The sequence below is a fragment of the Aptenodytes forsteri genome, unplaced genomic scaffold (assembly GCF_000699145.1).
Source record: "Aptenodytes forsteri isolate BGI_AS27 unplaced genomic scaffold, ASM69914v1 Scaffold88, whole genome shotgun sequence".
Taxonomy (NCBI): Eukaryota; Metazoa; Chordata; class Aves; order Sphenisciformes; family Spheniscidae; genus Aptenodytes; species Aptenodytes forsteri.
Genome location: NW_008795948.1, coordinates 3,047,407 through 3,057,002, shown reverse-complemented (window position 1 = coordinate 3,057,002; position 9,596 = coordinate 3,047,407). Strand labels below are relative to the sequence as shown.

General features: G+C 47.1%; 1 protein-coding gene across 1 annotated transcript in view; it reads right to left on the bottom strand.

Moving 5' to 3' along the window:
• Positions 1 to 9,434, bottom strand: part of MXD4 (MAX dimerization protein 4) — a 40,181-nt gene extending 30,747 nt beyond the window's left edge. Inside the window, exon 1 of the mRNA XM_009285400.1 lies at positions 8,945 to 9,434. Within this exon, the coding sequence (XP_009283675.1) occupies positions 8,945 to 9,090 (146 nt within the window). The 5' untranslated portion in view covers positions 9,091 to 9,434. The remainder of the gene's footprint in view (positions 1 to 8,944) is intronic.
• Positions 9,435 to 9,596: the final 162 nt, after the last annotated feature.

Sequence of the window (9,596 nt, the reverse complement as noted above, 5' to 3'; positions counted from 1 at the left end):
GCCACAAAAAAAAAAAAAAAAAAAAAAAAATCACAGTCCCTGAACTGACCACAGCAGTATGCGATTCTCTTCCAATCTACTACAAGATTTTCTGCCCCCCTCTCCCCCCCCAGTTGATGCCTCGGGTTTTTTGCCTTTAGAAGGCAGGCCTAACTTCTTGGAGGATTATTTTTTTTAGTTGATTCAGATGGAAATATTAGTCGCCACTTCAAAACCAGCAACTTCCCAGACCTTTAGTTTTGTCCAACTGAAAACACTGCCAGTACGTAAGGATGAAAAGATACAAAGGCGGTGGCAGCCTTTATGGCTGGCAGATTACGTCAGAGCAGCTCTCCTACAACATGCTGTAACCCCTGCCTGCAGCTGGGCATGATGTGCTGACCAAGACGGCTTTGTGGAGGTGCAAGTGCACAGTCCATCGACTGAGCAGAGGCATCCCAGGGTGAGAAATTCTTCCTGCACAAATGCACAACCTGCCCAGTAGCAAGCTCTTCTGCCTCTCCCTGCACATGTGTATGCAGCTGGATGCTGTGGCATACCTAGGTGTTACTGATGACGAAAGCATCTCTGGCCACAGAGAGGGGGAAAAAGAAAGCAAAGCTCAAGCAAAGAAATAACCAATGAACAAATCCACAAGCAATTTATTTCAGCCCAGCACAGCTCCTGATCCTACAAGGAATTAAGTGAACTGCCCCTCCGCATGTAGAAGAAAACTCAAATGCGTACAAGGTTCAGCACTGATGTTAATCCATTTTCACTGGAAAGCATCCCAGTATTGTTACCAAGACATCAAGCTGTGTCAACCATTACCTGGTATCTGTTTCTGAAGAGCCTATGAATTTAATTTTTTTTAACTTGTTGCATCAAGTGAGCCACAGTCAGGTAACGTATGTGTTCCTACTATGCCATGTAAGTGCTCCTGACCAACGCAGCAACACTGAAAGTGTTTTACACCTATTCTGTGCTACATTAATAGGTCAAGGCAGGCTGGGTTTGCTGCGATTTTCTGCCTTTGCCATTTGACCATAATAAGGGAATACTGTTTTTATTTTCTACTCCTACACACACAGATAGCTCAAACCTTTTCTCCATGAAAAGTGACAAACACCATGCCAAATCCGCCAACATTTATGAAAACACACAGAAAATATAAGTTCAGGAGGAACCATTCTCCCCAAACACCCCCAACAGGCCCGTCAAAAGCACAAAGACACCATTCGCAGGGAGCTCTGCAAGAGAGAGGAAATACAGGCTGGCCTAGATTCAGCCCTATGGCATGACCTCCCTGACATTTTTGGCACTTCTACACAAGATGAACACGATCACTGTAACTAGCCGATTCTGACCTGCCTGCTGTCGCGGAGCTCATACCCAGCTCCGGTGAGCATGCATGGTGGCCACTGCACCAGCAGGAGAACCACTGGCCAAGAAATTCAGCCTGCGCAGAGTATTTTGCTGGGTTAAGAGAGGATGCAATGAGCAGCTGGAAGTCCTTCTGCGTGCAGCACACCTACAAGGCATCTCTGGCTCATGAAGGGTGACCCTGGTGTTCGCCTAGGATACGTCCTGCCAGACCAGCTTTGGAGGGGCACAGCTGCCTGCCCTGGTTATGCCAGCTACCAAACGGAGCGGCGGTGAACATGTGCCTCCTTGCAGAGCTCTTTGGGATGCAGAAGCCTAATCGATGTGTGCAAACATGGGCACCAGCCACACATTTCAGGAGATGCAGGGAGGCTGACTAATGCCTCAACTATCAGGACCTATCCGGGAACCAAAACTGAGAGTTTTGACATTTACCTGACAGCCGCTCCATCTACAGAACAGGCTAAATACCCTATTGTAAGCATGATGGTTTATTTTTTTGTTGGGTTTGTTTTCAGAAGAGATGAACCTCTCTCTAAATATTTATTCTCTCTTTCACTGTCTACAGCACAGTATATTGCAAGAATATCCATCTCCTTCTGCTCTTCATGTGACCTGAACCGAGGAAAAAACCCGTAAGAATGGGTCCACACACAAACCAGCAGGCCAAGCACTACCTCCATTTTAAAACACAGTCTTTTATTACTTCAGTAAAAGATAAGCTGTGGGCCAGGACTAAGAAGATATATGGAGAGAGAGATATATATATTTATATAGAAGAGACAGATGTATGACTGTGATTTTCAGACAAACGGTCTGACGGAGCCCTTCAAAAGTGGCTGCAAGAGAAGGAAGACTTTTGGTGTTTAGCTTAAGTTCAGTATATTAGGTTCTGTATCTCCAGGCAAAACTCGGGGGAGTTGGAGGTAGCAGTGATGAAGGAAAGGTGTCAATAAAAATGTCCAGATAAAAATAAAGAGAAAAAGCCAACAACAAAAAAAATCAGCAGCAAAATCACAGATTCAGGAGGAGATCAGCAATGCTGCTGCTTAGACTACACTGTTGACCTGAGACAGCCCTAATATCCCTTTAGCAAATGCCAAGCAGTTCACAAGCTATGAAGTAGCAGTTAAATTTTCTTTGTGAATAAATTGTCAAAAGAAGATTTGAAAGAAAGGGAGGGAGCCAAGTAAATGCAGTTGTTGGTTTGCAAGATGCTGTGCCACTTCCGACAGCGTGTCCCTAACACTGTCCCCTTCCACCACCCTCCCTCCCCTAAACAAGACTTCTATGTACTTGTATTTGGGCATGTGGTTAATGCAACATTCATCACAATTAGGATGGGTGCTAACTGAGATGTTAAGACTAACCCAGAAAAGACAAGTCCCCCCCAAAAGAATAACTTTCTACCAGTTTACAGGTAAGCCAGCAGGAACTGCCCAGATGCATACTGAGCTTTCACTGTCCGTGTGACGCACTGCCTGTTTGGTTAGTAAATCCTTTTCCCCTACTCCTCCATCCATTTGCCCCACTGGACACTGCATCTTGTTGGAAAGAAACCAGCACAGCTCCTGACAAAAGCAGGAACGTATCAGCAATGCTGCTGAAATTTCTTCCCCAATGCTAATGGGAGCCAGGTCCAGGCCGCGAGTGTCACCACTGACATGCCACCAATGCATTTTGAAGCGCTATAGGCAGCAGAGTGGGCTAGTTAACAAAATGCTTAAAACGGTGGCAAGAGCCTTGCCTGCGCCAGGGCCTTCTGGTGCAGGCAGGGCTGGCAGGGTGTTGTACAACCCATGTGCAGGACACAACTCCACCTAAGGTCACACGGCACTTGGAGGTCCATGTGCAAACTACGTTGCCTGCACTTCACCTTTTGTCCAGGCCGAAAGAGTAAGAACAAACAGAGCAAGAAGTTTTACAAGGTGCTACACACCAAGTGTCTGCATCTGATTCCCACTCCCGAGTGTGCCAGTGCACAGGAGCACGCAGTTCATACACCTGCAGTCTTGTCTGGATGCGACTGTTACACACCTTATGGCTGGAAAGATCCCAATTCACTTCCAGGGAATTTTCTGTCCGCACACATAACCTGCCGTGGGATGCACCTGAAAATATTACAGCCCACCACCTGAATCACCTGAGATGAGAAGTGGTGCAACAATAAACCTGCGCATAAGTACACATCCTGCTCAGTATTCACTGCTCCTGGGTCACTGGGTTTTTTCCATTTGTTTTAAACTGGACACATCACTTACAGCCTGTCGAAGAAACAGCCTGTATGGAATTAATCCACTAGAAATGACTTTTGCATTCTCCTCATAGCAAAATTTAACCAGCCCTGCAGATTCAGCTGGGATCTGGGAACCAGGCATACTGACATAGCCTCGACGCAGAGCTCTGGCTCCAGCACCTCATTCAAGTTTGCGCTGCCACATGCTTGTGGCGGCGAGGTCCGAACACGCTTCTAATACAGTGACAATTTGTTTTCCTCAATTGCATGAGCACTGCGACTCCCAGGCATTGCAGACCTACTGCAGTTCCTCAGTGGTGACAGACCAGTTGGTGAGATCTATTATATTTGGACTAAAATGCATCAGTTTTAAAAACAAGCACGGCGATACCAATTGCTGTCCCTCTGCCGACAGCTTTAGGAAAGCAAACACAGAGGGATCTACCAAATTCAGAAAACGAGGCAAAAAAAGCAGAGGAGCCGTGTCTGCACAGTCTGGTTTGCAGTGTTTTATTCTTGGCCTCCCACAAAAAAAAAAAAAAGGGGGGGGGGGGGGCGAGGCAAAAAAAAAAAAGGAAAAATAGAAGTCAGGCTTTGATCCCTAAGCTGCTTTGTGTGGGCACAGAGTAACATCTGCAGAGAGCAAGGGGCTCACTCTGCGGGCCCCAGGTTGACCCTCACCGTGAGCCAACATTAACAGAGGAATTCGGACATTAAGCTCTGTTTTTATTTGAAACACCAAATGCAGTTTTCATCTTTTTCTAGATATAATCCTTTGCCAGAACACAGCACAAAGTACAAGTCTATTTATATAACACATGAGCAAAAATATTAATTAATAGATACAGAAGATACATTTATAAACTGGCATTTATTTTGCTCCCCCTCCTTCAGCAGACCAGCTCCTAAATTAACAGCTCCAAACACACTGCACCACCGACGTCCAATTCCTTTCTCTGCAAGTAAATTTAACTGTGACCTCAGTAGACTGGCATCTAACACTAAGATTTTAGTTTTCATTTTACCTTATTTCTTACCCTTTCGTGGCAAAGCGGCTGCTCGAGCTCCCCCGTGCACGGGTGGACATGCACCTCACACCCACACACAGCTCAAGCCACCCCACACCTGGTGAGTGTCATTACAGCCGGGGCAGAAGAAAGCCCAGTTATCTGCAAGCTAGTGTGGTTTTCTGTTGAAGTGCCTTGCCTTGTGAGCAAACGTCACCGAATTTCAGATTTGCGTCATATTCCTCCTCGGCACATTGCACACGTGTTACCTATCCATTTCCTTGGATCAAACGGCAAGCTTGGGGGGACTTCTGAATATTTGTTGTTAATATTCCCAAGGCACAACTGCCCTAAATCCAGGTGTTTGTTTTATGCCTTTTCTTTAATTCCAACTACACATTAACAAGAATTATTAGACTGCATGGCACTGCTTCAGGAACTACAGCCACTACTCTGTGAAAAGGAGACATCTATTATACTGTGGTCAAGTACCTGATCATTAGTGTAACAAGAAGATGTGACCTAGGTTTACCTCCCCCCAAAAGACAATCTTGTGCCTTTCTCCAATCTCCCGTCCTCTTTGCAAAACAAGAATCCAGTTTCATTTGCCAGAGGATTTTGGTCAAAACTACTGGAGGGGAACAAGTCTGAATCTCAGCTGAGGACGCAGTACAAACGGCAAACCGGAAAGAGAAAGAAAACAAAGCAGTTTGGTTTGTGTGACATGGGAAAGGGCACATCATAGGAAACTGAGCGAGAAGAAAACACATAAAATCAAGTAATTTTAATGTAGGTAGAAGTGAAAAAGAAATGGCTAAAAATTGTGTCTGATTGGTACCAGTAACCCCGAGAATATTGTTTAGCAATGAACTGCTAATGACCGCTTCCAATTTTGATCCAAAGCTATCAGTGGACAAAGCAAAAATGTTAAATTCCTGTGGTGGACAGAAGGCTTATAGATTTCAGTTACTTAAATGCAGTTCTGCTGGTATTTTTCCCTGCATGAATCCAAACCTGTCAAAATTACTTCTCACTTAATCGCAGTCGAGAGGCTGGCAAGCTTTTAGCCCAGACCTGAGCATCCTGTCCAAAGGGCGGGCAGCCTTCCTCCCCCTTCTTCTCCTGCGGGTCTGGGCCTCGCCAGCCTTTGACAAGAGGATGGAGGTCTCAAGATACGATTTCTTACATGAACATCACCACCACCTCGGCAGAGGAAGGAGGTGTCCATCAGTACCCTCGCTGAACAACAGGGCAGTTGTAATCCATCCCTGCCCGGTCCCCCAGCCCGCAGCGGCCGGTCAGCACACCTGTACTACACGGGGTACACTCTCTCCCTGCCTCCTCCCCCCCCGCAGGCAGGCAACATGGGGGAGAAAATGCAGAACAAAGAAGAAGGGTACAGCGTACCAGGCTTCCTCACATCTGACAGTTTTTCTCCTCCTCCTCTCTTTTCTGATTTTCCAAGAATGAGGAGGAAGATGTTTTTCATGCTTTTATGTATGTATAGCTCATAAAGCATGAAAAAAAAAAATACATATATATGTATCAGTTTTTAATCTGATCAGATGCTGCAAGCAGCAGGATACAAAAACACATAATGAAAACAACAACAAAGCCCCTGCAGTTTTGAAATGTGCAGTTATCTGCTCCTTTCCTACTCCTCCAACCTTAAGTATATGTTTTTATATGTAAGAAAAACAATGCAATAATAAGGCATAAATTTCAGACATGTACGCAATCATGCCTGCCTGCATCTGATGCTCCAAAACCAGCGCGTCTGGAAAATGGTTCAAGTGGAACAATATGGACAAACACTTTGCCCGGTGGTTCACACCACCCACAACCACTCCAGATCCTCTGAACTTTGGCCAGTCGTCTCCCTCTGTTAATCTTTGAGTTGCTTAGGAAGATTTAACTGTATTATCAAGAATTCTGACTCTAGTCTGGGGCTCAGACCCTATAGTCTATAAGCTCCAAATAACAATAAACCAGTGATGCTAGTGTACGTCATGCATTTTAGGTTGGATGTTCAAACATAAAGGTAATTTCTCCCCCTCAAATCTAAGCTCATGGGCAGACTTGAGCAGCAATTGCTAGATGTGGGTACAGAGTCAGTAGGTACAACGCAGAGGTGCCCACACGGCCCTGCTGCTGCACCTCCGTCCCTGAAATAGCAGGGTGCTGCATTAAAGCAACGCGCCTCTGTTCCCCACACCGGCAAGCACGCCCAGTGTCTGTGCTGAACCAGGCAAACCACCGTCCTGGTGGTGGCCACCCTTGAAACCGCTTCTCGACAAGCATTATCCTGTCCTGTAACACAAACGACTCATACCTAATCTAATCACTGCAGCTAGAAGAAAAGAAAGTGTAAGTAAACGTATACATCGTGTACCGCAGGATGGCATTTTTGAAGGTTGCCACTGCTACAGAGTGAAAATCAGAGTGAAAGACTGAGCAGGTAAATATAAATCTACAGGCAGAAAAAAAGCAGGAAGGTAACTGCAAGCAGACTTGTATGCCTCAGCTTTAGTAACGCTAGCAAATCTGTAACGAGAAATCTTTTAATTCTGCTGTATTTGATAGATTACAAATCCTCTCCTAAAAACTCCTGAAAGCAGCTTACAGTTCAGACAAATAACTATTTTGCAGCGGATGACAAGAGACCTAAGAACGGAAACGATGGAATAATAGCTCTGTAAGTAACACAGATTTCTTGAATGCAAGAGACAGAAAAGAAGAAATCCGTACAATTCAATGAGCAGTTTACAGCTGGAAATCCTAAGACCTGTTTTGGTTAACTGTGAATTTTCTTTAAAGGCAGCGAGCATACTTTGTAAGAAAATAATTAAAAATCTTCAGGAGCAAAGTGTCTCAGGAAACAAGACACGCCTCCCACTCCTGATGACTTTCTTTTTTAAAATGAACTGACGTCTTCTCTGCGCTCCACAATGAGACAAAGAATTCAACTAAAAACAAAAAATGTAGGAGTACTGCAATTAATACCCCCTGAAATGGTTGCCTTGCTTGGAGTAGGGGCACAGGGGAACAATTTGCTCCCCCTCAGTTATCTTCAAGACACATCGCTCGGCTGCGGTAGGCACGAGCAGGGCGCTCACCAGCTCATGTTTTTCTCAAGGAGGGAGCTTGTCAGCTTTTGATTTCAGTTAGCACCTCCGGTGCCCCACAAGCAGCTGCTGGCCCCCTGCCCCACGCTTCCCCAGCACCAGCAGACCCAGCTGCCCGCTGCCGCACAGGATGCCTGCTGGAGGAGCGAGAGCAGAGCGGGCCCGCCGAGACTCACTGCTCGTTTGGAAAACAAGTCACGTGCAAGCTGAGTTCATTTTAGGCTATTCTGCAGGAGCTACCATCCAGCACAACTGTGCAGAGCGGAGCCTGCGCTGGGGAGAGCATTGCCGCTCCGGGGTGAAGCAGGCCCAGCTGGGCACGGTCCTCGGTCCTCTCCAGCGCAGCCCTGGAAGAGCAAAGCAGAGCAGGCACAGCGGAGGACTGGAGGAACTCCCAGGCAGGGGCCGGCACTGTCCCTGTAAGACAGCCTCCTGCACGTACACAGCCGCTGCCCGAGCAGCAAACAAAGCTGCAGAGAGCCTGCGCGCAGCAGCCCTCCACTCATGCCATCGCAGCACAGGTAGCGGCTGCGGGGAAAACAACAAAACCACCACTACCACGACAAAAAGGCGGACAATAATTGCGATAAATAACGACCGAGTCATGCACTTTGACGGATCTGCATGCGGCGGGCAGGTGGGCCAGCGACCTGGCGGTGCAGCAGAAGCCCCGGTGAGGTCAAGTTCACTCCAGCACCTTCTTGCTTAATACCTACAGGAGAAGTTCAAGTGTGCGGGTGGGTCTCCCCCCACCGCCCCGCACACGCTTCCCCTCTGAGAGCCTGGCGCCGTGCTGCAACCGGAGGCTGCATCTGCTCTGGCTGCAATGGGGGAGGCGGCTGGTTTGCTGCCTGTGGTTTATAAATAAATGCCGGGGGGGAAATTAGTGCCATGCAAAGAGAAGTCTGGGTGGCGATTATGGTGTTAAGATCTGCAGTAAAAGCCGCTGTCGGTGAGCGTGGAGCAGAAGGAGCGATGAGGGCGGATGGTTTAGGAGTGCAGTGAGTACTAAGGAGATGGTGTACGCGTGGCAGTGTTTATATGAGAGATCAAAACAGAGCCAAGCCCATCCAGGGAAAAAATGGCGACTACCGGGATGGGGGAATCTAAGACACTGGATTAGTTATTATTTTTAATAAACGTATGCACTGCACATAAGCTAGACACATTGGAAAAGCTGCCGATTCATTCTGAAAAAGCGGTGCGTCTATTACCTGTTATTCTGGGATTTTCTGGCCATGGTGCCTGCCTTTGTTTTCTTTCTGGAATAGTCACTATCGAAGGGTAACACTGATGCATAGCCATGTTCTGCTTCTAGGGACAAAGTCAGCATTAGTGGCAATATATTTTTTCCATGCATTTTTTTCCTCCTTTGCAGGAACGCTAGGGTAAAGAACAGAATTTTTTCCGGTTGATTTGTTTGGATTTTATTCTGGCATCTCTTAAAGAAGCGAGACAAAAAATATAACAACTCGGTAAACCAAAAAAAAAAAGGAAAAAAGTGCCGAAATTAGGAGGATTATTTGAGTGCAGATTAAAAACGAGGCGGATCATGCAAACCCTTGTCACGCTGCGCTGGGGGGGGGAGGGGAGCACTGCCATACAATTAACGACTGCCACACACAGAGAAGTGTGAGATATCCTGAGCGCTGCAACACACACACCATCCCCATCCAGAGCTTGACAAAAAAATAACCGATTTTTGAAAGGAAAAAAAAAAAAGGCAAAGAGAAGAGCACTGTTCCTCCCCCAGCGCGGTGCCTCTGGCGAAGCCCGGGTCAATCCCGCGGCGCCCGGGCAGGTGAGGGCGCGGGGCTGGTCCCCCGGCCCGGGCCGCCCGCCGCCGCCACACACCCCAGGCCGAGA